Genomic DNA, 27,602 nt, shown 5'->3' with positions numbered 1-27,602 from the left:
CTGCAGAATACAAGTTCAGTTTCACATAACCTTGAAAAAGTACTTTTAATTGTTTTTCCATCCTAAAATCCTTTAAAGTATTCCAAAAACTGTAGATTTTTTAAGGCATATTTGCCGCACATAAATCGACATACAAATAATTTCCTTTGAACAGTTAAACCATACCCTGAGTTTTACTTACAAGAACAATGATCTGTATATAAATGAAATGGGCGAATCCAAGTTTATTACCTTGAATTTAAAATTACTCTCAGGTAACACATTTTTAACGAATAACCGACTAAAGAAGTTTTACTCGATAGTCGGTATGATCGAACGATAGTCGAGTACTCGAATATTCGTTGACATCCCTAATATATATATATATATATATATATATATATATATATATATATATATATATATATATATATATATATATATACTGAAACGCAAAATCCTATTTTTTTTGGGGGGGGGATATTACATATAGGATATAATTTTGTATCTAAAGAGTAAGAACATCTTCAGCTTAGTAAATATCGGTAATTTAACTGTTGAATGATTTTCATACCATTACCGGAAGTTAAGTTTGAGTCCGTTTAACAGAAATCAAAAATTGCATGTTTAATAAAACATTTGGCAATAATATGGGGTTTTAATGATTTGTATCTGTTCATCATAAGTAATGCAGCAATGTTCCGAAAAATAAATTCTCCTTTCTTTTCCGTAAGCGATGCCAAGGCTTCCTTCAGGAAATGACATAAGTACGCATTTCCATTGCTCCAGCTGGAAAATATCAAAATAAAGATGATGGCGAGTTGCAGATGCAAACATGATCCACATCACGCTCCAATAATTAGCATGAATGACATTCCTTGGACCGGAAGCCCAAGGGTTACAGTACTACAATCCGCTTGGCTAGAGAAAATTCGACCTCATCATCAATATTTCTTTCGCTCAGATCTCGAGATTGATGAACCTACTGCATCGTAGAAATCAAGCTGCAACTTTTGTGCATGACAGTCTTGCACGCAATAATTGAATGGCCGGGGTGGGGGCTGTTTTAACAGTCATGTGTTACTTTCTAAAGTTAAAAGATAATCATTTAACATTTTTATCAAATCTCTGATGTTTTTAAATCGAGTTTTACCTTACTGTATTCATTTTTGAAAATCATTACATAACTAAAAATATGTCCATAGGACATGAATGCCCCGCCGAGGGTATATCAGTAATGCAACATTTTAACACAAATTGAGAAAAGTGAGGTCAAGGTCAAAGGAAAGGTCAAGTTGAAAAAATATTGATGCAGTTGAATAGCTTACATTTGTACGTATCAGCATATGAAGTTTGACACAAATTTAAGAAGTGAGGTCAAGGTCAAAAATTGTTGATGCAGTTGAAAAGGTTACATCAGTATGTATTAGCATAAGAAGTTTGATAAAAATATTATGAATGGTTTCTTTAAAACTGGGCTTAACACTAATTTAAGAAAAGTGAGGTCAAGGTCAAAGGAAAGGTCAGGGCCAAAAAATGTTGATGCAGTTGCATAGCTCTCATCAATATCTATCAGCATATGAAGTTTGATAAAAACATCTCGGATAGTTTCTTTGAAACTGAGCTTTGAACAGAGCTAAACGCAAAGTGTGACGGAAGGACAGATGGAAGGACGGAAGACGGACATGACAAACACTATATGCCCCGGCCATATTCATGGCGGGGCATAAAAAATTCAAATATTTGTAGATTACTGCTTGTTGCGTTTCTTTTGCGTTTCAGTATATGTAAGATATATAAAGGATATAACTTTTGTAATATTGTGGTAATTGATCTGTAGTAGGCACTCATTATCTTTATGCACAGTGAAAAAAGTCTGGAAAACTAACTTTGACAGAAGACGGAATGAACTGAATAAAGGAAGAAAAGGGGGTATTACTATGTTCCCTGGACATTTCAAGGCAAGAGCATAAAAAGAGCTTCAACATTTTCCTCTTATTTTATTTAATCTTAAGAACACATAAAATATCATTATTTTATTCATCAGAATAGATTCATAGTAGACTTTCCTATGCAGATATATGAACACAATTTCTTCATAGATATTCAAATCATTAAAAAATCAAACACAAAACTGTTGATATGGAGATACTATTGACTGGACATCGATCTTCATGCATGCTCATCTTAAAATGCTTCAGACATTCTTTTCATTACTTATTATTCTATCTATTTCTACACAGTAGCTATCACCAGCACTTTTTTCAGGATTTAAAAATACATTCAATATCAGAACAGTCACATTTCTATAATCTTTTCATGATTGTGAAAAATAATGAATTATCGCTCATCATCTTCTTGGTCTTTTACGAGTGTCATCTGATGAAGAGAGTTTCCTCTTTCCAGAGAGACTGTTGAAAAATAAAATAAAAACCTGCCTTTATCTGTTCAGTACTATTACCATTTCATCATATGATCTCAATCAAATACATGAACTTTTCTAAAAGTTTACATAAAATCTAATAATGTTTTTATTCAAACTAATATTTCCATTATGTATCCAAAGGAAAGTTATGGTCTATTAAAAAACACTGAATATTCATCATTCTAAGCAAAGACCAAAAAATAAGTTACCTCTTTAAGAGCGTTCTGACCTCTGATGGACAAAAATCTTCTGGATTTGGTGGTGGACTGTTGGTGAGGTGAGATGCAATAAAATCGGGTTTTATACATATGACCCCTGACCTCACCAGGGTAGAAATATCATCCTCCGACATTTCCACTTTGTTCAGTTCTAAAAATGCATGACTGGCTGACACAGGTTTATGAAAGGGTGGTTTAATGGTAAGAACAGTGGCTCCCCCTGCTTCTAGAAGTCTACGGAAGTTGTCTTCCTTCTTACGGTCGGTACACAGCACCACTTTCCAGTCACTGAAGGCTCCAATACAAGACTAGTGAATAAAGGAGAACTAGCATTGAGAAAATTGTCCTTAAACTATCTGCGTAGATATAAAGGGATGTCAATTTCACAGGTATAGTGTAAAGGGATAATTAGGGGTTTAGTTGAGTGATAGTCAAGTACTCAATATTTTTTCTCATACTAGTTTAAATTCAATTTTCTTTAACTTCATATTTTACCTAATACAATTAAATTAAATACAATGGCTCATTTCTACTCCAGAAAATTCTTTCAATTTATGAACTTGAATTAAGAATTACTATTAAATAACTCATACTTAATGATAACCAACTGAAAAATACTTGGTTGATAGTCATATTACAGAACAGTGGTAGAGTACCGGTACTCAAATACTCATTGACATCAATAGTGTAGATACTTTCATTTTTCTTAATTTTGTAAGATGAAACACTATCTAAAGTTACAGTATAAAAACAGAGAACAAAGAAGTAAAAACAGAGGACTGTAACCTGTGAGGGGGAATTGATCATTAGCCTCCATCGATGGGCAGCTTCACAGAGCTTTCTAACTGCTGGATTCATCTTTCCAAGCAAGCTGGCTGTTCCATCTCCACCCCATTCATAGAAATCCTCCTGTCAACAGAAAACAGAGGTGAATGTAAAAACTCCAGCTACACCATATGTTATACTATATACATATACATTTACAACACTGATGAAAAAGAGGTTTATGAATTTGACTTATGTTAATGTCAGATTATTTAATCAAGGAAAAAGTAAACAAGTACAGTCAAACCTCATCATCTCAAACTTGACGGGACTGAGATTAAACTTCGAGATATCTGTGAAGATTTGAGATAAAAAGGTTTTAAAAAAAAAAGATAAAAAGTGGTTGGGACTACTAAATCACTTCCAACTTATCTCTGGTATACATGTACATGAGATCAGTGTTTGAGATAACAAAGTTCAACTGTGGTTTCTTTTTCTCCAATACATTTTGTATATTACAATTAGATGATGTCCCACCTGTACAAACTTGCCCTCTTGTCTACAAGCCTCAAAGTAGGACTTGTGTAAAACCCACTTTCCAGAGGCAACACAGGCTAGGAATTTCTCATTTCTTGCCGGAACACCTGCAAAATTCAGAAATGTCACTCATTTCTTACATGAAAACTAGTTTTTAAAATAATTTATAAATGTATTTAAATCTTTATGCATTTTAAATTTCTCAAGAAATCAAAACAAAAAAAAATCATGCACACAAGTAACAATTTTGAAATACATTGTACTTTTTGTTACTCACCAGTAACCAAATGGGTACAGGATGGGTCAAAATTTTGTCCATCCAACATTTTGCCACCAAGGCTCTCTACTAAAACTCCATAATCATCTCTTTCCTTCAAGAAGTGAAAATGCAATATAAACACACTGAAGTTTTAATATTCCAAAAAAAATTGCAACATGTCAACCTGCACTTTTTTCAAAAGTAGTGAACAAATAGAAACATACCTCTTTAGACAAGCCTGACAAAATGAAGATGGGTGGGGTCGATTTTGTCTCCTCTCCTCCCTTCTCCTCCTCTAAATTCACAGGCTGAGGGGAGGGGACTGTCTGCTCAGATTGTTTATGGAAAGCTGCATAAAAGAAAACCCGACTCCCAAAAGATATTCACTCTGATCATCTATACTATGGATTCTAATAACACACCAGAAGTACAACTGTGCATTTATCACAATAGTGAGATTAAGTTGTAATATTTTGTTCTTACACAAAACATGTATTTCAGGTTTTGGTCACTGAATGTTATCCTCTCTTACAAATACAATAAGTTTTTTTAAGTCACAAAAGTTATCTGCACTGTAAATTATTCATTTTGTGTACCGTACATTTTATAATATTTGAAGCAAAGTTTGAACCTACTCTATTAATTGTTGCAGTTTTATTTTATTCCTCATACACTGCTTGTTAATGTTTAATTTTATATAGCAGTGCCTACAATAATTTGCCTCTGTGAAATTCATTATAGATGTTTGCCCTTGGATACACTATAGGTGACATACAAGTAAGGGTGCAACGATAAACCGTTTGACGGTATATCGCGGTATATTTTTCCAGGGTTCAATTCACGACACGCTAAATTGATATCACGGTTTGGTTCAATCGGTCCAAAATTATCCACTTTGTCCGTTCTATTTCCTTCTTTACTATTTCAAAATGGCTTCTGCGCAAAACGTGAGGTCGCCGATAACGCATTTACGGCAGTTAAACTCATCTCCAGCATCTTACAGACCTCAGATTTAACACGGAGAGGGACTTAATGTGATTATGAGTTATAGATGTTAAGACAAATGATAAACCCTTTAGATCTCAACGTATTCTTTGGTAATACACGATATTCCATCACGTGTGTATTTCGATGAAAATTCGCTGTCTTGTTGACTGAAACGTATTAACACGAGAAATATGACAACTGGTTTTCTACATAAATAAAAGGAATAAAAGAATGTCTTCCTTTTTCATTCCAATTTAAAAGGAAGATTATTAGGAAAGGTCCCCGTGGTCCCTGTAAATGTTCATCATTGGTTTAGAATGTTGACACAACTCAAAGATCTACCTAACAATCCAATTCAAGTTAACAAAATGTTATTTTAATTATTATTAAAAAATATGAATATTTTGTATAACCCTGTCAAGTTTAAAAAAAAATATGATGAAAAACTTGAAAGACTTTTTAACCTTGTTATGTATCATGATATGTATCGTATCGTGAACTGAATACCGTGATACGTATCGTATCGTGAGGTTAGTGTATCGCTGCACCCCTACATACAAGAACCCTCTGTAAATCTGCTTATTTAATTGATTATACAAAATTAATAATTCATACCGACATGGGGTGCCTGGGGTGAGGATAATCTTCTGTCTGGTTCATTCTACAAAACAAAATGTGAAAAAAATTTTGAACTAAAAAAAAAATTCATAGATCATTTTATTAATTTGCATTTAAAAATCATGATTTAATATTGGTATAACTGGATGAATCTGCTGTATTTTTGTAATACATAATTCATACAAGAAAACCTTACCTCGGGAAGTTGAGGTACTGGGTCCTCCTCCTCCTCAACATCTGAGAACTGGGCGTCCATCATCTCCTGTAAGTTGTTGAGGTCCTGGGTGGGACTGCATGCCCTCTGTAGTTTGTGGGCTAGTCGCTCCTGTTCTAGTCTCCCTGTGGGGTCATCCCACATCACATGGACAGTCTGGGAGGACTCAGGGAGGGAACCCTCCTTTACTGTAGCCTCTGTCTTTTGGTCCTCATTCATACTCCAGCGATTAGCCCTTGACCCTGGGCGCTGCATCCCACTGTCATTACTTGAGCCTTCCCCAGACATGTTCATTTGACCACTGGCTGCAAACAATCTCATTCCGTCACTATATAATACTATAATATCTTGAAACACATGTAAATCACCTTCATTTAAACCATGCATTTCTTTGACTTAAAGAAGTTGGAGTTTTCTGTACCATTTGCCATATATGTAATCCATAAATAGTTTTTAAGTTTACATTTCCTAGAAGCAACAATGCATTTACTTACAATTGAGTTTCCTACTTTTTCTTCTTTTTCTAAAAAAAAAAAATTATATACATTTATCATATACACATGTTTTTCACTTATAACAATAAATGTAAAACTTATTAGATTCAATTTATATCAATAAAAATTTACTAGTGCAAACTAAAAATTGGGGCTCTTCCTTAAAAAAAATGTTTAAGGGGGTGGGGGGGATGCCATTTTAATTTTTTTTCTGGGAAGGGGGGTGGTGGTGTTTTTTTATTATTATTATTATTATTTCTGGATGATTTACTTTCTTAAACTGAATTCTCTTAGTGGGGGGTTGGGGGTCTAAAAATCAGTGGTGTTCCATCCCCCTCACATCATTTTTACTGGAATAGCCCTTAACACTCTAAGCAATCCCATTTGGTAGATAAACTAGAACTTATGACTAAAATCAATCTTCAAAAAAGAACACTTAGACCGATTCTGGGTTAGCTAAGCTTTACTTTTGGACAGCCATGTCCTCCTTTAGTTGTTTGGCCAGTTCTTCTCTGTAATCCAGGGTACCTGCCATCTCCACCACCTCTGGCTCCTGTAGAGGACATGATACAAATAACTGTATATTCCTCTACTGATTTAATGAAAGTAATCCAAACTTTAAAATTATTTACTGATGAAACGCTAGTGTTATTTTAACTTTGATTCAAGTTTGTTTCCAAGTTATTTCTGTAAACCAACTACTGTTCACAATTTGTCAGTTTGAAATCAATCCACGGCAATTAATTTTCACGATTGAGGAAACATTTTCTACAAATACAAAGCAAAACAAATGGTTTGATGCGATTAATATTCACAAGTTTAAGTAGGTCGCAAAACTTGCAGAAATTTCTCGCACACGAATAAAGTTGGTTTACAGTATGTGTTAGATGATTATATACGTAGAGGTGATTGACATTTCCTCTTCATAAATCAACTGAAAAAATAAGAAAAATCCAACCTCTTCAGCCACTTTCTTCTCTGTAGACTCAGTTTCACTGTCTGTTGATATTCTCTGTCGTTTATTGTCAGACTCAGGAAAAGTTGCTCCACTCCTCTTGTTCTGTCCAGATTCAGAAATTTTAGTCACCGTTGTTGGACTGCAAGGTTTTGGCACATCATCAATATCCGAGCTCTCGGATTGTTTACTTGTCCGAGTTGACCTTAGTGTTGCCCTTTGAGGAGTGCTTCTGTTAGACTTCACCGGAGAACCTCTTCCTGGGGTGGCTTTCTTCACCATCGCCTTAAAAAACAAGAGGCCCAGGGGCCACATCACTCACCTGAGCACTATGGCTAGGAAAAAGCAGAAATCAGTTCAGTCTTGAAAGGTTGAAAAGTTTGAATATAAAGTGATTGGGGGGGAGGGGGGGGCATGAATTGAACAAATTTGAATCTACATTACCTGAGGATGCTTCCATTTAAATATGACCAATCATGGTTTTGCTGTTCTTGAGTAGGAGATTTTTAAAGATTTTTCCTATATATTCCTATGTAAAACTTTGATCACCCATTGTGACCCCACCCTACCCCCAGGGGTCATGTTTGAACAAACTTGAATCTACACTATCTAAGAATGTTTCCATATAAATATGACCAATCATGGCTTTGCTGTTCTTAAGAAATAGTTTTTTTAAAAAGATTTTCACTATGTATTCCTATGTAAAACTTTGATCGCCCATTGTGGCCCCATCCTATCCCCGGGGGTCATGATTTGAACAAACTTGAATCTACACTACCTGAGGATGCTACCAAATAAATATGACCAATCATGGCTTTGCTGACCTTGAGAAGAAGATTTTTAAAGATTTTTCCTATATATTCCTATGTAAAACTTTGATTGCCGATTGTGGCCCCACCCGACCCCCGGGGGTCATGATTTGAACAAACTTGAATCTACACTACCTGAGGATGCTACCAAATAAATATGACCAATCATGGCTTTGCTGTTCTTGAGAAGAAGATTTTTAAAGATTTTTCCTATATATTCCAATGTAAAAATTTGATCATCCATTGTGGCCCCACCCGACCCCCGGGGGTCATGATTTGAACAAACTTGAATCTACAATACCAGAGGATGTTTCCATGTAAATATGACCAATCATGGCTTTGCTGTTCTTGAAAAGAAGATTTTTAAAGATTTTTGCCATATATTCCTATGTAAAACTTTGATCGTCCATTGTGGTTCCACCCGACCCCCGGGGGTCATGATTTGAACAAACTTGAATCTACACTATCTGAGGATATTTCCATGTAAATATGACCAATCATGGCTTTGCTGTTCTTGAGAAGAAGATTTTTAAAGATTTTTCCCATATATTCCTATGTAAAACTTTGATCGCCCATTGTGGCCCCACCTGAGCCTCGGGGGTCATGATTTGAATAAACTTGAATCTACAGTACCTGAGGATGCTTCCACATAAGTTTCATATTTTCAAGCAGAGTGGTTCTTGAGAAGAAGATTTTTTAATGATGCCATTAATTTTTCACGAATTCATAATTATCTCCCCTTGGAAGAAGGCGTGGCCATTCATTTGAACAAACTTGAATCCCCTTTACCCAAGGATACTTTGTGGCAAGTTTGGTTGAAATTGGCCCAGTGGTTCTTGAGAAGAAGTCGAAAATGTGAAAAGTTTACACAGACAGACGGACAGACAGACGGACTACAGACAAAATGTGATCAGAAAAGCTCACTTGAGCCTTCGGCTCAGGTGAGCTAAAAAACATACTGATAATCTATATGATTTATAAATTGATACATTAAACAGCATAATTCATCTAAGTAATAAAATCTCTCACCAATGTAAGATTTGGATTGTAATTGTGTGGAAACAAAGATTCATCTACTCTGGCATTCTGTTCTTTACACTACAACAAACAATGCTGATTTATAGACAGACAATTCAGAAGGCAATAATTTCATAATTTTTGTATAATTATGCAAAAATTTACAAATGAATGTACCTAAAGATTCTGATGAGTAATGAAAAAAAAATTTCAAAGATGTAATGAGTTTTCAATGTATGACCAACTTAGCCCTGCCCATACCATTGTCAATGGGGCCAAGTATTTTACAATTTTGGAAGAGGGCATTTAGTATTCATTTATTAAATGTATAAGCATGGAAACAGTCTGCCTGCTTAATGCTCATGAGTATAGCAGATTTTCAGAGATGTAATGTATTTTCAATCTTTGACCAACTTATCTCTACCCTAGGACCTGAACCATGAATTCAAAGGCCTAGACCCCCCACTCCCTTCTGCAATGAATAAATCATCTTTCCTCTCCAATAAGAGTTAACAATCCACATTAACATTATTTGGCATTCAACCCCTCAAATGATTTTTACAGGAATGTAGTCCTGAGGATGAATTTTGCTACATTATAAATGAGGCATTTACTGTAAGTAGAGAACTAAAGAGTTTATAGCAAAAATGCTTGCACACAGCCATCCAAGATATGATAAGCTTAAATCAAAAATGTTCCTACCATTTGAATCCAGAGGGGAGAAACAATGATTTTCTTCTGTTCTCTGGCCACTCTGAATTCCTTGGTGGTGTCATTTGTCTTTCCCTATAACGATTCAAATATCAAAAATGTTAATTTCCCATAACCACCTTTCAATTAATCTGTATCATCTTACTAGTGCATCACTATAGTCCAGACAATGTTAGTTATCTTTTATTATTATTATTCAAGTTATATAAAGCTATAGCTTTCATTAGTTTAATATGCTACAAATTATAGTAGCAAAAGGTCCGAAATAAACTTTGCATGAATACAAAGAGAAATACAAGCTCTCCAATTAAAACAAGCAGGTGCCCCCTACCTGGAATATAAAGTGTGTACTTGTGGCATCGTATTGCCATTTATAATTGCCACCCAGATCCTCCACGATGTTGTTCAGCTCCGCCTGTTGGCCACTCAGTTTCTTACTGACATAGATCGTCACTCCCTTCAGGGGTCTTGTCATATACTAAGGTAAAAATTGTCACTCTTACTTATTCATTAGTACACGTAAGTATTTAGAAAAGAAGAATTCAAGAATCAGTATGCTGACAAGTAAAGCAATTTTCCTAAGAAATTGTATTTTAAGGACACAAACAAAAAAACTGGATGCGTGGAGCTTTTAGTTTTTGTAGATATTAGTCCCCTACCGGTGAAACTGGAGGGGACTATAGGTTTCCTCTGAGTCTGTCCGTCCGTCCGTCTAACCCTCTGTCTGTCTGTCCACTTTGGTTTTCCACACTTTTTTTCTAAACGCTTGCAGATATTGAGCTAATTTTTGGTATATAAGTGTATCTTGATGAGTTACAGATCAAGTTTGCATTTCGTTCCGCTTCAATGATTTTTGATGGAATTAGGACCTTTTCAATTTTTCAGGGTTTTCCGCAATTTTTTTCGAAACGCTTGCAGATATTGAGCTGATTTTTGGTATGTGACTTTACCTCGATGAGTTATAGATCAAGTTTTGATTTTGTTCCGTTTCATTGATTTTTGACGGAATTACGGCATTTTCAATTTTTAACGGGAACCAGATTACACTTGCCGGTAGGGGACTAGTATTGCTAATGCAATACTCTCAAAATGCTTGTTTTGGTTGCAAATGATGCATATAAATATATATATATTTCAAATCTCTAAAATATGAAGAAATTGTATACTTTCTATGGTGTTCCAATTCCTTCCTTTTGTCATTATACCCTTATAAATCTATATGATTTTTTATCAATTTATAGGACATTACTGAGAAACTTCTAATGAAAAATGAAACTGTGTGCAACTAAACTTATTCATTTTACATTTAATTAAATCACAGATTTAATTGTAATTTTTTTTTTTGGATTTTTTAAAAAAATGTTTGTTTGTATCATCTGTCTTCAAGATTTTTGTAAATGTAATGAAAGTAAGAATGTGACAAACCTGATTACTGCTGCTGCAGGTTCCATGCACTTCATCTGTAGGTTCTGGCGCTTTGTACTCTTCCGTAAATTTGGCCATACCATGGACCGCAGCCTCAAACAACTCGTAAAAGGGCTGTAGTGATTAAAACCATGTTATTGTTATTCACATAATATACATACAACTCAAACAGGTGACAGACTAGTGTGGAATTTTTAAAGTAATTATTCTCTTTTCTCATGTTTAAGCAGCATATGAGATGTACTTACAACACTGGACTTTCTCCTTCCTAACTTCCGTGTCTTGCCCTTCTGCCCCTCCGGGGTTTCCAAGTCCTTCAACACATCCTACAAACAGCAATGTATCTAGTGTTATCATCAATTAGCTCTTTTACTATACCTGCGTAACCAGACCTGCCTACCCTTTATTTTGCAGAAGTTCAATCAAAAACCTAATTTTGGTGGAATTTCAGAGGCACAAGTGTAATCCTTATAAACTTTTCTATTTCAATGCTGTATTGTGATTCTATATACTTTAAATACCAGTATTAAAGTCTAAATTTGTATGTCTGTATAAAAGAAGTAAAAAAAAAATATTTTCAAATCATTTAAGGGCATAAATTCCATGCATAGTAAATCATCAGCATTCTATCATCAGATAATAAACGCAAATAATTCAGAGTCTTTAGGTGGTATTCACAGCATACATCATTATAAAATCTTGAGGCCCCCTACATTTGTAAAGCATTTTACTGATCTTCTCATCTGCACATAACTCATAAGTATATTGAAACTCAAAGATAGTCGTTCATAAAAAAAATTCTTAAAAAAATACAATTTTAAGCAAAACATTTTAAAAGCACAAAATTGATTTAAATAGCATAACAGCATAATTTAGTGATAAAAAACAGAAGAAAAATGCCAAAAGCAAAAAGGTAGGCAGGTCTGTGTAACACATGTAACATAAAGATACATATTTGGCTGTATTTCGAAGAATTGTACCAAAGGCACCAAACAATGACTCCTACTTCGTATCTGACAGCTGATCAAGAGACTTACAGAGAAATCAAAGCGTGGGTGGAAAGATTTGTCTAGATCAAGAGGTCCTGTGGACTCATCGAGACTTTCGTGTCGGGGTGAGTTTCGGGGCATTTCCCTCTCTGTTTTCAGCTCCTGAAAATTAACGATAAAATCTCTGTACAAAGGTTTAAGAAATAGATCTTATTTTCACAAATCATGCACAATGACAATATTTATTATTTCATTAGTTGGTTTAGTCTCAAGTCTCTATCTGAACATAGAAAGAAATTCTTTTGATTTAATGTGATGAGTATCGTTAGAGCCATCATATATTTTATATTGTTATAAATACAAACCTTAACCCTTTGGTTGGTCAGTTTTGGTGTCTTCATGGCAGCCATGTTTTCTTTCTGACTCTCTGGGAGTTCTGTGTCTCTCCCACCCCTCAGAGAGCCCCTCCTATCCTCACTCCTCAAAGACCCTCTCCTGCTTCCTCCCTGTGCATCCATCTCTAACATCAACAGATCATCCTGATTTGTCTCCATGCCAGATTCCCACACCTCTGATTTTTCCTTAGATCCACCCTTTGATTTTTCCTCCTCTGCATTCATCTCCACATCATTGTCAGTTGTAACGCTGGTATTTAGAGTGATTTGCCCCTGGTCAGGAGGCACATTCACTGAATTGTCACATTCCATTTCCTGTGGATTCTCTACATTATCACATGCTGTGCTTTGGTTCATGAGGCTTGATTGATTTTGATGAATACTCTCGGCTTTGTTTGTTTGAGCTGTTCCATTGGCAGTTTTTTGATGACTATTGTTTGCATTGCTGTCTTGAGCATTAGTGATGGATGTCTGAACACTTGTGGTGAGATCCTGAGATTCTGTTGGCTCATTTTCTATCAAGAAATTTTCCTCTGGTTCTCTTTTTCCAGATTTGGCACACTTGAAAAGCCACCTTTTAAAAGCACATCACAATATTTATATTCCTGTAAAATCACTTATTTTTGTGGGGGTTGGGGTTAAATTTTGTTGTTTTTGAGGTATGAAGAGACCCATAAATTCATGTCCATCACCAAATGTAAAATTTCATAAACTTAACTACTTGACACTTCCCCTAAGCACAAAATAAAATCTTCCCAAACCATTATTTTTGTCTTCAAACCTCCAAAATTTGACCCCACACAAATATGTGATTTCAGAGTATTGCACTGGTATGCACTAGACAAAATATTGTTATTAAAATGATATATATGTTATTTCTGCTTCAGATATACATGTACATGTATACTGTACATATACATATAGTAAGCTCACCTCTTGGAGATGGCTGGAATATTCCATTTTTTGGCTGCCTGATATTTGGAACCTTCTGCTTCCTTTACAACCAGGTGAGTGCTGGCTTTTAAATCTTTGTTGGCTTTACGAACAAAGTATTCTTGAAATCTATAAAAAGTAGGCACATTGACTCATGTGAAAAGAACTACATGTATATGTAATTTGTAGGTTTTATATAAGTTTTCTGCTTTCACATTTAATGAGAATCATGTTCTTTTCAAAATGATATAGAACAAATGTTTACTGTATATACTCGCCTATAAGTCGGTCCGCCTATAAGTCAGTTGTGCTTTTTGAGGTTATTTGGGAGGTATTTGCCATTGACCGGCCTATAAGTCGGTACAACTTTTTGTCAGGATTGGTGGACAATTTCAAATCAATGCTCTAATGTTTTAACATGTGTTTCAAATAATATTTTGAGAAATTACGCCGATATTTTATCTCTCTTTTGTCTTCTCTTATAAATTTCATATCAATACTCTAATGTATTTACCTGTGTTCAAATAATATGTTAGGATATGACATCGGTAATTAATATTTTTATTTTTCCACAAACCAAACCACTACCATTTTAGTTTTCTTTTTTATACTGTTTTGCTTAAGCTTTAAATTCCTTGTCTTGTATATTTTATACACCGATCTCGATCATAGGCGGATCTCGGTCTCTTTGGCATGGTGAAGAACTATGTAACGAGGCTAGTAACATTTTGATGATATTTAGTTAGGAGGTGCTCAATGTCCAAGCCATATCTATTGTTTATAATAACGCTATGTTTGATCTTTTATTAGCAATTACTGTCTCTTAATTACCTGTATCCCTTACCTGACACCGTGTTTATTTAGTGGCACGCGCCCGAGAAAATCGTGTACTACACATGGGAATATTCATTCATAAACAATCGAGTTTTAATAGCCCCAGAATAATATTCTGAATTATTTTTTAAGAATATTATTTCTGTCGTCAAAAACATTGCAGACGGTACATATAATTATACATTAATGCTGAATGTATTACTGGTATATCGGGTTTGCAATTCAATTTTACCGACAAACGATAGATTTACAGTGAGTCACAAGTTGATTAAAGAAATATTTTTTTTTTTTATAATTAATCAAATAAATAATATACACTTAAGATCAAAATAAAATCATTAAAACATGTAAATACTTGTACTTTATATATAATCTTAGAATACATAAATAATATAATACGTCCAGACATTTTTCAACGATGATCGTCGAAGTTATGTTAAAAATACTACATTTCGTTGTCTAGAAAAATACCAAGCTTTTGGTGACTCGCCTATAAGTCGGACATAGAGTTATGGACCAAAAGTTAACTCCCAAAAAACCGACTTATAGGCGAGTATATACGGTACTTCAAAATCAGTACAAAAACAACATTCATTATAATAAATTCTGTACTTACTCAGCACCAAGGAGTTCAGAGATATGCATCAGACAATCTCTCTCTGTCCCAGCAAAACCACTACAAATGGGTTAACACATTCAAATCATAAAAACAGCGATTTTTTTTACCCAATGAGAATGGTTCTGAAACCGATTCAATTGGAAACAATAGTGTCAAAATAGAAGAAATTGGGAATTTTCTATAGCAACAAATGATGTTTTTATTACAAAATTCTAAACTCTTCACTATTAATCCACATTTTAAAGAATTAACAATAAGGTTTCATTGTTTTACATATCAATATCTCTTGTCCTCATATTTTCAAGATTTCATGTTGTCCATGATGACAGACACTAGGGTGTCTACAACAAGTCTCGCTATTACAACTGATCTCTACTGTTGATTTACAAAGAAGTAAAAATTTTTAGTTTCAATAGGGAATTTTTAGTCTCAAAATTGGGAAAAATCAATGTTTTTTGGCATTGAAATGATTCCATTTATCAGTACCAGTTAGGCCTAGGAAAATTAATAACTTGTATCTCAGGCCTGCCCGCATCTCATTCAACAATGCGCATTACCCATTTTTATCCTCAAACGAAGAAAATAAAATTTCTCTCATGCGCTCGTGCGGTGCCAAAAAAAACAAGAGGCCCATGGGCCACATCGCTCACCTGAGCACATTGGCTAGGCAAAAGCACAAATCAGTTCAGTATTGAAAAGATTACCACCGGGGGGGGGGGGGGGGGGGGGGGGGGGGGCTTGAATTTTAAACTACCTGATGATGCTTCCATGTCAATATAACAAATGGCTTTCTTGTACCTGAGAAGAAAAAAATTTCCCATATATTTCTTTGTAAAAATTTGATCCCCCATTGTGGCTCCTCCCTATCCCAGGGGTCATCATTTGAACAAATTTGAATCTACACTACCTGAGGATGCTTCCAAGATATTATCCTATATATTTCTATTTAAGACTTTGATCCTCCATTGTGGCCCCACCCTACCCCCGGGGGTCATGATTTGAACAAACTTGAATCTACACTACCTGAGGATGCTTCTATATTAATATGACTCATTATGGCTTTGCTGTTCTTGAGAAGAAGATTTTTTAAGGTTTTTCCTATATATTTCTATGTAAAACTTTGATCCTCCATTGTGGCCCCGCCCTACCCCCGGGGGTCATGATTTGAACAAACTTGAATCTACACTACCTGAGGATGCTTCCACCTGAGTTTCATCTTTCCTGGCCCTGTGGTTCTTGAGAAGAAGATTTTTAAAAGATGCTATTAATTTTTAACTAATTCTTTATTATCTCCCCTTGAAAAAGGGCGTGGCCCTTCATTTTAACAAATTTGAATCCCCTTCACCCAAGGATACTTTGTGGCAAGTTTGGTTGAAATTGGCCCAGTGGTTCTTGAGAAGAAGTCGAAAATGTTAAAAGTTTACAGACAGACAGACGGACAGACAGACAGACGGACGCTGTACAAAAAGTGATCAGAAAAGCTCACTTGAGCCTCCGGCTCAGGTGAGCTAAAAATCGGGAATTCATGACCGCATTTTGACTGCATTTTAGAAATCAGTAAAATGTTTGACAAACATCAAGATGATCCAGACTATTGGCCTAGTTAAAAATTGCAAATATGGTTGTCGAGTTAACAGGATAAGGCGTCAAGATTAAGTTTAGTCATGATGGCATTGATTTCAGTGCAAATTCACAAGAGAATAACTGTAACACTTCCATGATACAAAGTGGGGGTTTCTGAAGGTTTTTCCACACTAGAACTCGATTAATATCCTATCAAAGACGGCTCCCTTAACCTTGGAACATTTAGTGTGGGTAAACCAAAGACTGATAAATTTGACAATGTTTAATAAAATCATAAGCACTATTTACAGTGCTGAAACACTCTTAGATTAGTTGTGTTATGTAAGCAATTGACCAGATGCATCATTAAAAGTGTTGGGTTCTGTAATTTTAACACATGTCTGGTGTTTAGGATGCCATTGTTTCATTACATGTATCATCGGAATGTAGAAGATGCAAGAGAAAAAGAGAAAGAAGCAGAAAATAAATTATCTTGAATTCTACACTCAATATTGATGCCTGTTGATTAAAAGTTGCTAGGTTTAAAATTATTAAAAAAAATTCAAAAATCCTGCGTCTGTTTTTTTGAGATAAAAAGGAAAAGAAAAAGCATCCCTCCTGCATTTATTTTTTAGAAAACTGGCCTGAGAACCAAGTTATTAATTTTTTTTTTCACCTTACATAAGAGAGAAAAAAACCCCACTGAAAATGTAAAATTTTAATTCAATAACACCATAAAGGGGACAAAATCATTAAGCTTATCAAAATACAAGATTTTGACTCATTAACTATAGAAGGTGTCCAGGACCTAAGCGGTCATTTACCTGACAGAGAGAACACAGCCTGAAAGAGGGGCGTCATCCATCTTAATGTCCATAGGAGAAAACAACACATTACTGGTCACAGGCAATAGCTGGTCTTGTTCCCAACATATTTGCTGGAATGATAAATCAAAAATGATCACAAATGAAACATCAAATATCTTTTTATTATCAACATAGAGTAAATTATAATGACATATTTAGTAATGTAAGTAGGTTAGTACAGTATAGCATAGCTACTTGGTGTTTAAAAAAATAACAAGATTACTCTGAAATTATTTGGTAGTACAAGTACATGTATATAGAGAAAAAAAAAATAAAAATGAAGCTAAAATCAATTTCCAACTCAGTTTACAGCATTGATATCAATCATTTTTAAATTTCATTTCTAAATGCAAATTAAAAGAAATTCTTAGTCTAAGCAGAAATAAAATTTTTTGATATAATAAATCAGCTGTCTTACCACCCAAGCATTTGTTACAATTTCATTCACAGTCCTATCTACAGGAAATCCATCGATAGGCACCACTCCATAATCTGGTATAACACGACTAGTGGGCTTGGATATGATTCCTAATCCAATATACCAAGGTAGAAAGAGAACAGCAAAATTTAATGGGTGGTACTGATCACAATTAACATGTACAATGAAAAAACTTTCTAAACTTGGGGAGTGAATTAAAAAATTAGAACATTTGAAGAAGATTTTTCAGTTTCTTACCTCCCTTCTCTATGATGTGTTCTCCTATGTCTTTCTCATACTCCTCTTCAAATCCGAAGAACATAAAAACTTTCTTGTTAAAAACAGGCCCTTCCTCCTGCATTTCTAAGAGAAGGAAACAGTTTTATTTTATTTCATAAAAAAAAGAGAGTTCTAGTACATGTAAATACACAGAAACATCTCTCATTAGTAAAAGTTAATATCTCCTTTTCTACACTTATAAGAAACTCAAACCTTCATCTTCAGCCTCAGGGTTCTGTGTCATGTCCTCTCCTACAGTAGGTACGTCTGCTTTGTCTATCACAGTTCTCTCTCCTGATGGCGCAGGACCTGTCAAACAAAAACATATCAGATACATGTCTCTCAGTCAAATCATGTCTATAGAGTGCTGGACTGAATAAACATTCACATACCATCAGATTAAATATGGTTTTTTCCCTAATGATTTGAGACTTAGCTAATATGAACACACCTTGATCTGCCTGCAAGAGATACTGGCTCATGATGTCTGAGAATTCATCATCCCCTTCTGGGGCCCCTGCATTCTCTACATGCTTGACCTCTTTTATATCCTTGTTTTTCACCTCTGATAACTTTTTTTTCCTTCACAAAATACAATTTAATTCAGAATTCATATAATTCTATAAATGTGTTATTCAACAATTAAATACACATATGCACATATTATTCATACTTATAATTTTCAACTCCGGAGAATACAAATGCTAATACAGAATTTGTTCTGAAAAGCAGCTACACTAAAAAATCCTTAAATAACACTCTTTTTTTTCATCTACATGCACATTAAAACATCTCTCTAAACTACTTTTGTCATCATAAGAGGAATAATCTACCCTTTGAGATGAGGTGACTGAGGGTCTAAGGGAGGGAACTCTGGGAGTCTATATGGATCTTCATTAACAGTGTAGCCCTGTCTAAAACATTCTGCCATCCATACTGGGGTCACAACATGGGGTCTAAAAATAAAGTACACTATCCTATAAAACAATATAAGGACATGTAAAATAAATTTAATACGTCAGTGGTATAAATTATTATGAAAATTTTTCACAGAAAAAAATAGAAACCTGGGTCTATTTTTTTTTTTTAAAAAGAGAAATAAAACATAAAATTTATACATGAATTATCAGTGCTGTACACAGAATTCATATTAGGACACCCTTGAATGTCATAATTCAGATGGTGTTTTTGGAGATATATCACATACCTGAAGGTTGCTGTTTTCAGTGTCTCAAGGTCTTTTTCAATCCTTTCTCCAACCACAACATGAGTGAGGTTCTCACTCAGGGTGTTTAACCTACAAATGTCAGATTGTACAGCTCAGTCTCAGATATGTACGTAGTGGAATACATGTATATGTACGTGAATAGTGCATACATAGTGTAATTGATAATTCACATTCATATGAACTTTAAGTATCCTACCTTGTTGCTCCACCAGCATTTATTACTTTTCTCAGTTTCTCTAAGGCAACTCCTCTAAATCCACTTAGATAAATCTAAAAGAAATTGCAACGACAAATTAATTCCTTTAAGTTCTTGAAAATATAATTTTTTAAATTATCTTCACTGTCAAGAGTCATGAATCTTTTTTTATCTTTCCACTTCAATTTTCAATAAATCTCCCATTATTCCACTGAGGTCATCACTGAGTCTGTACCTTACAGCCATCCAGGAAGAGATCTGATGTTGACTTGGTGAGATCAATAGACTCTACTGTTGTCTCAAACTCATCTGTTGACTTCCTGTTCTGTGTGGTGGCTGACGTCTCGTTGAGATGTGTTGTCTGTATTGCTGACACATTTGATATACAGCTGATATCAGCTAATGTTGACATCCTATCTACTGAAACACACAAATCACCATAGGTGTTCATCTTATTTTTGTTCAATGAGCATAATTTTTTCCTTAATAGTGGTATATTTCAATTTGACATCAGTATTCCTCATAATTATTGGGGAATAATTAAAGTCAAAAACTAGCAAGGGAAGCTTAATAAAACTTCAGTTTTCAAATTTTGTGCCACTTTTCCCAAAAAACCAACACTTAAATGTATTTTGATGCTTACAATTAAAATAACCAAGGCTGAAAACAAAATAGTGTATGTTTATTAGAAAAGAAATCTACTAAACCTAAAATAAAATCTACACTGACAAATGCTACCTCTACTTCCGTTTTCTTTCTCAGGGGTCGATGTTTTGACTTCAGTCTTTTCATCCTCCTTGTCATGAGTCAGGCAGAAATCTCTCTCCTCCAGGCAGTAACCCCTCTCAATGGAGTCATACAACCAGTCCGATTTCACTATGTGAATCTTCCACTTCTTGGCAAACTCATACTTAGCACCTACAGTTCAAAAATATTGTCAGAAAGATCATTCTGGATCATTATAAGAAAATTAAACTATTAAAAGAATATCACTATTCTAACTATTTTAAATAGTGATGTAAAATACTTGGTATGAATATCTCCTCCTAATTCAATGCTTTGGATATGTAGATGTACCTTTTGGTTTGTTTATGATGAGATGTGTACATTCATTGACCTTCATCTCCCCCGTATATTTTCCTCCTACAAATGTAAACAATTTTTTTTAATGAACTGCATCTTAACACATATCACCTGTAAGAGTCATTGCCCACACAGCTGAGGGACGTAACTGATACCTGTGTACCTGCTCCCTTTACAGTGAAACATAAAAATTCATCACTTAATTCTACACTCACTCACAGAGAATCATTAGAAGTCTCCAATATCAATGATGCACTCACCCTCTGCTTCCACAGCTTTTTTGACCTGATTTCTTTCCTCCGAGTCCAGGCCAGACACGGTGATGACTAAACCCTTGAAGACGGGACAAGAGTACTCCAGGAATTCCCCACTACTGCCATGGATGTGTCTGCAGTGTACAATTCAAAAAACTACATGGATGGTATTCCACCTTATTATCAATACCACTTTTGTTATAACACATGTACCTCAAGAATTAAGCCAACAGAACTGATCAAGTGAAACATATGTTATAATGGGGGAAAAAAACTACTACTTACTTGTTCTGGGAGGCTTCCCAAACTTTATCAACCCAACAAGGGAGATAAACCTGTTTGCCAGTAGAAGCAGCAACCTAAGTATTTTTCAATGAAAGTTATTTAAACCAAATAAGATAAAATAAAGTGACAGAACAATGATGAACCCAAATAAATGAATCTGAGATGAACCTGAGATTTCCTATAAGCTGTGGCAAATAGTTATTCATTCTATGTGCTCGAAAACAGTGTCCTATGATACACAATTTAATTAAGGTTTAAACATTTGTAAACAGTTTTTTCTTTGGCACATACATTAAAATATGAGTAATAACAAATTTTTCCCCTTCATTCATGTAGGTGAAGATAAATCATTGCTATACCTGGTATTTTTTGCTACCAACTTCCCCGGCGATGAGATGAGTGACATTGTGTGTTAGGTCCCTGCTGACTAGGCCTCCCATTGCCTCCACCTTCTCATGAAGCTCATTCTGTCAAAAAACAAAACTCATAAACTTCAAGGAAAAAGAAGGGGGGATCAATCTGAAAATTCTTTTGAAGATGGAATTTCCCTCATTTCCTAAACATTTGCATGCAATTTCCCCCCTCCAAACTTTGAACTCACTTTGACCATTACGGTACATTTTCAGTTGCATATTAATTATATTCTATGTTTCAAAAGGAAACTTTCATACAAGAATTGAAATTCTTGGTGAAATGGTAGTGCATCACTTTTTAAGGGTTGTCAAATCAGTCATATCTAGTTATTAGGTAACTAATGCTTTTTTAGATCGAGCATGCAATTAAAAAATAGAAAATTTTCTTTTATATATCAGATCTAAACATATGCATACATTATATATATAAATATTATCCCTTTTACCGTCACGTCTTCACACAGAAAAGGAAAACATTGTTATTCACTGATAAAAAACAGTTTTTAATTAACTGTACTTCCTATTAAGCATAACCTTCTTCCCCATCTTCACTAAGGGAAAGAGGCAAATTGAAATTAAAGATATTTTAAACAAATCTAAAAATGGATTTGAATAGGGTGATAACATTATGTATATTTTCTAGAACCATTAGTAATTATTCAAAATGTTGTCATAAGAAATTGCTTACTCTTTTTTGTTTAACAAGGTTGGTACAACACACTACAATGTCTTTCATGGCCAGATTGTACACAGGGACACTCCTCTTTGGGATATCCTAGAAAGAATAACAATAATAAAATTAGATAAAGGAAACCTCCTTCATGAACACCAACAAAAAGTGATAAAATTAGGTAAAGGAAACCTCCTTAATGAACACCAACAAAAAGTAATAAAATTAGGTAAAGGGAACCTCCTTAATGAACAACAACAAAAATATACAAATTTCACATACAGACTTAAGATTATAGAAATAGATATGTAATAACATTAACAAGTTCATACGTAAGTTAAGGTTTATATAAACTGAAAGAGCTCCAGATTACTTGTTAGTGCAAAGTTTATTTACTCCCTATTTTTAAATCAATTCAGATTTTGCTTCTCAGTAAAAACGTAAAAGAGTATTTGTTAATTTACATGTATTTGCTGTTTTGCCATTTAAGGATATTTTACTCACTATGGACCATAAATCAATTTTGAACTTATATAGCTAAAGTGTTTTTTCTTCTTTTTTTTTTAAATCAGCTGTACGTATTATTCCTGCATTTATTTAAAATCAAATTAAAAAATGTCAACACGACCTTTTGTCACCATTTTATTAGTCCCCTACTGGTTAAATCAAGGGGACTAAACATTTCCTCCTTGTCTGTCTGTCTGTCCCTCCATCTAGCTGTCCATCTGTCTGTAAGTCTGTCTCACTCGTTTTTCTGCACTTTTTTTTCTCAAGGCATGCAGATATTGAACTGATTTTTGGTTATTTATCTTGATGAGTTATAGATAAGTTTGGGTTTTGGGTTTCATTCCAGTTCGATGATTTTTGACAGAATTACAGCCTTTTTAATTTGCCAGTAGAGGATTAGTATTGCTTATGCAATACTCTCTGAATGCTTAAATAATTGATTTCTTTGAACAGCTTTGGAACAGGATGATCATATGGCAGGGCTAGACAAACAGCATTGCCCGACGCCCGGGACAACCAATTTTGTTTGGCGGGCAAGTTATTTGATAAGTGCTACCTGCCTGCGGACAAGTGCTTCTCCAGTTAACAAAACAAATGTTGTTTGTTTTACCGCTGAAGAAATGTAATGAATCACAATACAGCACCTGTTTTCGCTGCTGTTGACCATTACATCAAATACTCGGTCAGAACCCCTCTAGAATTTCATGTGTAGCTACTAAAGCATGTAAAATAATGAACTGTGATCATGTATGCATATTATGCAGGATATGAAATAACCTTTTTTCAGTTGAGAAATTGTAAGTTGACAATGTGCATTTTAATTCTAATGCTTGATATTCATATGCCTTGCAATTGGAAATCATCAAATAATTTGGTGTCTTCATTTTTTTTTTCTTGAGTATTTTTTTTATGCTAAAGTAATATAGAGAAATGTTTAAATTATGTACATGTATATAGATATACACACTGCACAAGCTAGGAAATCTCCCTGGAACAACAATTACCCCTCAAGAATTTTTCCTTAGATATTTAAGTGATTTTGGGTCTAATTTGGTCCCAATGTAGTGTATCAATTGAGAAATAATTTTAATATAAACGATAATGCTTTAATATATTTTAATTAAGAAAAAGGTGGGACAAGCATATTTTTTGGTAGGACAAGTAATTTTACGATGATAACCTGTCCGAGGGCAAGTACTGAAAAATTCTATTTGTCTACCCCTGATATGGTAGGCAAAGTTACTACAGGCACAGGAAATTCTCTTTAGCTTTTTTTTTTTTGGAAAAGTAGAAGAATCATATTTTCCAAATATCATTTTAACATTGTGTTTCTTGCTAATTTTACAGATAACGCCCTCTCTGATTGCCAATACCTTGCACTATTTTTTCTCCCCAGTCATCTATTGTTTCTGTCTGTCATACTTGAGATGATATCATCTAAAACAGATGACTCAAGGATTTTTTTGCTTAACTGTACCTATCCCAAGATTTTTCTGTTCAAAGAAACAAAACAATGATTTTTTTTTAAATTAAATCTTTCTTCAGAAACTGATCTAGCTAACCCCAGTTCACTTTATAATTTATTTCATACCTGTATATATCATTCAATCCATCACATGTTGATACACATTACATTCGAACTACATGCATATTTACAATTGCTTATGTGTAACTGTATGCCAAATTTTAAATTTTAATGCATATTTTGTAGAATTCAATGCATATTTTTGCAAATAAACACCTCATCTGGAGCTCTGTTTTGACAAATGATAGGATATCGATGCAAAGTGTAAAACAGACGTGTGTTAAGACTTACAAGTTTATACTCAAGTGAAGACAAAATGCAGAGGGGTCCAAATATCCTGTAAAGATACATGTATGCATTACATAAATCATCAAACATCAAGTTTCAATGACATATAAAACACAAATATCCACTTATTTATTTTTCGATGAAAATATTCTTATGAAAAAAAATTTCCACCTGCATCCCAAATTTCTGATATGGTTGAAAGATTTGCCACCAAATGGATCATAGAGATAAACACAGTTCTTTTCTTTTTTGATGACCTTCAGACAGTCTGAGTCCTTCATCCACTCAACACAAAATCCTTCTTCAATTAGGCTCTGCAAATACATAATTTAAAATGACACAGATCTATAAATATTACAATACACAAGCCCTAATAGAATCATACCTCAGACATTTGAAATTGTTAGTTTACACTAATTAGAATACATGTACGTTTATACCATTGGTCTAAAACATATGGTAAATTATTTACCTTGTGAGCTTTTTTCATGGCCTCTGAAGCCTTTTCTTGTCCATCATCATTGTCTGATATGATACAGCGGACCCTGAATTCATCTTCCCCCATTTTATCTGCTTCACTGTTCGAATCAAACTAACTTCAAGTGGAGTTGCAACCTAACACAGAAAGTATTTGGAGATTAAAGTGTTGATGTAATACCCATCTACCACCTGACCTAGAACAATGCTTTGATTAAAATAAATAAATATAAAATAAATAAATATAAATTGAATTTGTCATTTATGTGTTATTTACTTATAGCTATTTGTTTTCTTATTCTGATGTTATAAATGTGGGGTTTTGTCTTTTTATTGTTGTAAAGTATTGCAGTGCTGCCTATATACATGTAAGGGCAACTTCTGCATTAAATATGTATTTTGAGACTTGGTAACTTTTTTTAATTCAGTTCTTTAAATATCCTACAAAATTTGTTTTACTTGGCTTCAACAAGAAAATTATATAACATTTGCAATCTTAAACTACGGTAATCAGTCCAGCAAGATCTCTTAATTTAGATACATAGTATGAAATAGCTATGCAACTTTATTAAGCTATTCAAAATACCAAGATTTAGCAGTGACAGTTTTCAACTTTGCATTGTTTTGAAAACAAAGCATAAAAAAATTGTTTACATAGACTTTGCCCTCAAAGTACTAAAACTTTAGGGGCTATATAAAGCAATTGATCTGTAACAACACAGTTACTTCTCAAATCAAATTATAAAGCAGATCAGCAAGATAATTCAACACAATGATCAGCAACAGTGTATTTTTCAGTAATTTGGGACTAGGGGCTGGGGTCCACAGCATTGGGAATCATACTTATCCATGCCTAACTGCACACAAGATAGTGTACAGTTATCAAAAAAAAAAAAAAATGGAAACACATCTTTTGCTTAAAAGTGTTCAAATGCAGCAATGTTTAATCTTTGATTTAGATTGCTTTTCATATAGTATGATACGGTTGTATATTCATTCGCCCTAAAATTTGTTCGGCCTTGACGCCGTTGTTTGCCCAGAGTCTGATCGCCCTAAAACTTGTTCGCACAGGGTCCGTTTGCCTTATTTATATTGCAGAAAGTTGAATAATGAACCAATGTATTTTTTTAAATAAATTATATGTACATTGGTACATAAATTGCACACAGGAGACAACAGATGTATGCATGTGGTCACACTAAATACCTCTCCTATCAAAGACCTGGCAGACCAACAGAAATTTCATAATATAAGAAATTTTCCGTCCTTTAATTGTTTTCAAAATATAATGCAGATTGTAAAAAAAAAAACAAAAAAAAAACACACAGATATGATCCCCTAAATAACAGTGATACTTTAAAGTATAATTAAACCAATTAAGCATGTAAAAAGCATTAATATCAAATTTGAATTGTTTTAATTAAGATTATGGTAAATAAAAAAAATTCTGTAGCAACATTTGGAAAAAAAAAAGCCAAGTCGTAAAATATTGAATAAAATTAATAACAAATGTTAATATTTACTATATACTGTAAATATATTAGGGCGAACGAGATATAGGGCGAACAAGAATAATGGCGAACGGACCCTGCGCGAACGGACTCATGCGAACAGGTAGATAGCCTAGGGCGAACGAACCTGATACCGTATGATACAACAAATATGAGTAGTCACATACTTTTTGTCTTTTTTTCATTATTTTTTTTTTTTGTAAAACCGCATTTAAGTAGATTATCAAGCTGTTTTGAATAGCTAAATAAAGATATGCTATTTCAAGCTATATAGCTAAATCAGGCCTGCTAATCCTGCATCGACTCATTGGTAAAACACTCAAGATTTCCAGTCAATTTCTTTCTTTGAAGTACTTGCTGTTTACTTACATCATTACAGTAGGCAAAGAACAATGACTTTTTATCTCTGCGTATTCATATGTTGGGCATCTATTACAAGTCAACAAAAACATGACAAAACTAAAAGTTTGGATGGAATTTCCCAACCCGCCATTATTTAAGTTTGGTGTAAATTTTTGTAATGTCGAACCCGATCAAATACTCCGCAACTAAGTGTGAAGGGTGAGGCGGATCGAAACCTTTGTGGCTTTCAAAGATGATATGTGACAGAGACATTTTTTATGTATGTATCATATAATATAACGTATAACGTTATATCACAGGCATTTGATGTTTTAAACATAAACAATTCTATATTTATAGCATAGAATTTTATGTGATATATATATTCAATATATCTTTGCACAATTGTTGAGAACTACAGATTAAAAACACTCATGCATGCGCGGATCTAGAGGGAGTCCGGACCCCCTGGAATTTGCAGAGTTATTAAAAGTATATACTGAAGCAAAAAAAA

At 34.1% G+C, this 27,602-nt stretch overlaps 1 protein-coding gene across 1 annotated transcript; it reads right to left on the bottom strand.

Moving 5' to 3' along the window:
- Window positions 1-1,963: 1,963 nt before the first annotated feature.
- On the bottom strand, window positions 1,964-27,203 carry LOC133189785 (DNA topoisomerase 2-binding protein 1-like). Its single transcript, XM_061325186.1, has 39 exons — window positions 27,116-27,203; window positions 25,231-25,373; window positions 24,930-25,072; window positions 24,762-24,807; window positions 22,457-22,543; window positions 21,715-21,822; window positions 21,356-21,429; window positions 21,077-21,204; window positions 20,811-20,876; window positions 20,472-20,651; window positions 19,969-20,153; window positions 19,734-19,807; window positions 19,517-19,606; window positions 19,143-19,265; window positions 18,761-18,891; window positions 18,523-18,618; window positions 18,289-18,393; window positions 18,031-18,140; window positions 17,571-17,683; window positions 15,181-15,240; window positions 13,731-13,859; window positions 12,768-13,371; window positions 12,451-12,564; window positions 11,662-11,739; window positions 11,414-11,527; window positions 10,320-10,466; window positions 9,980-10,063; window positions 9,290-9,358; window positions 7,455-7,736; window positions 6,964-7,049; window positions 6,497-6,525; window positions 5,985-6,307; window positions 5,786-5,831; window positions 4,408-4,532; window positions 4,202-4,295; window positions 3,925-4,031; window positions 3,409-3,531; window positions 2,614-2,930; window positions 1,964-2,390 (listed from the first exon to the last, which is right to left on the bottom strand). Exons 2-39 carry the CDS (start codon window positions 25,321-25,323, stop codon window positions 2,330-2,332), a joined length of 4,944 nt encoding a protein of 1,647 aa, XP_061181170.1. The 5' UTR covers window positions 25,324-25,373; window positions 27,116-27,203; the 3' UTR covers window positions 1,964-2,329.
- Window positions 27,204-27,602: the final 399 nt, after the last annotated feature.

The sequence above is a fragment of the Saccostrea echinata genome, unplaced genomic scaffold (assembly GCF_033153115.1).
Source record: "Saccostrea echinata isolate AGI-Se365-2 ecotype Australia unplaced genomic scaffold, CSIRO_AGI_Sech_v1 ptg000001l, whole genome shotgun sequence".
In the NCBI taxonomy this organism is placed as follows: domain Eukaryota; kingdom Metazoa; phylum Mollusca; class Bivalvia; order Ostreida; family Ostreidae; genus Saccostrea; species Saccostrea echinata.
The sequence above is the reverse complement of the archived record's forward strand: the minus strand, read 5'-3'. Positions and strand labels throughout refer to the sequence as shown.

Excerpts from the sequence above, each read along its gene's own strand:
- LOC133189785 (XM_061325186.1), bottom strand. The coding sequence starts at position 25,323 with ATGGGGGAAGATGAATTCAGGGTCCGCTGTATCATATCAGACAATGAT. Across the intron at positions 20,652-20,810 it reads CATCATAAACAAACCAAAAG|GTGCTAAGTATGAGTTTGCC; the intron begins GTACATCTACAT and ends TTTGAACTGTAG. Across the intron at positions 7,737-9,289 it reads ACAATCCAAATCTTACATTG|GCGATGGTGAAGAAAGCCAC; the intron begins GTGAGAGATTTT and ends TTGTTTTTTAAG.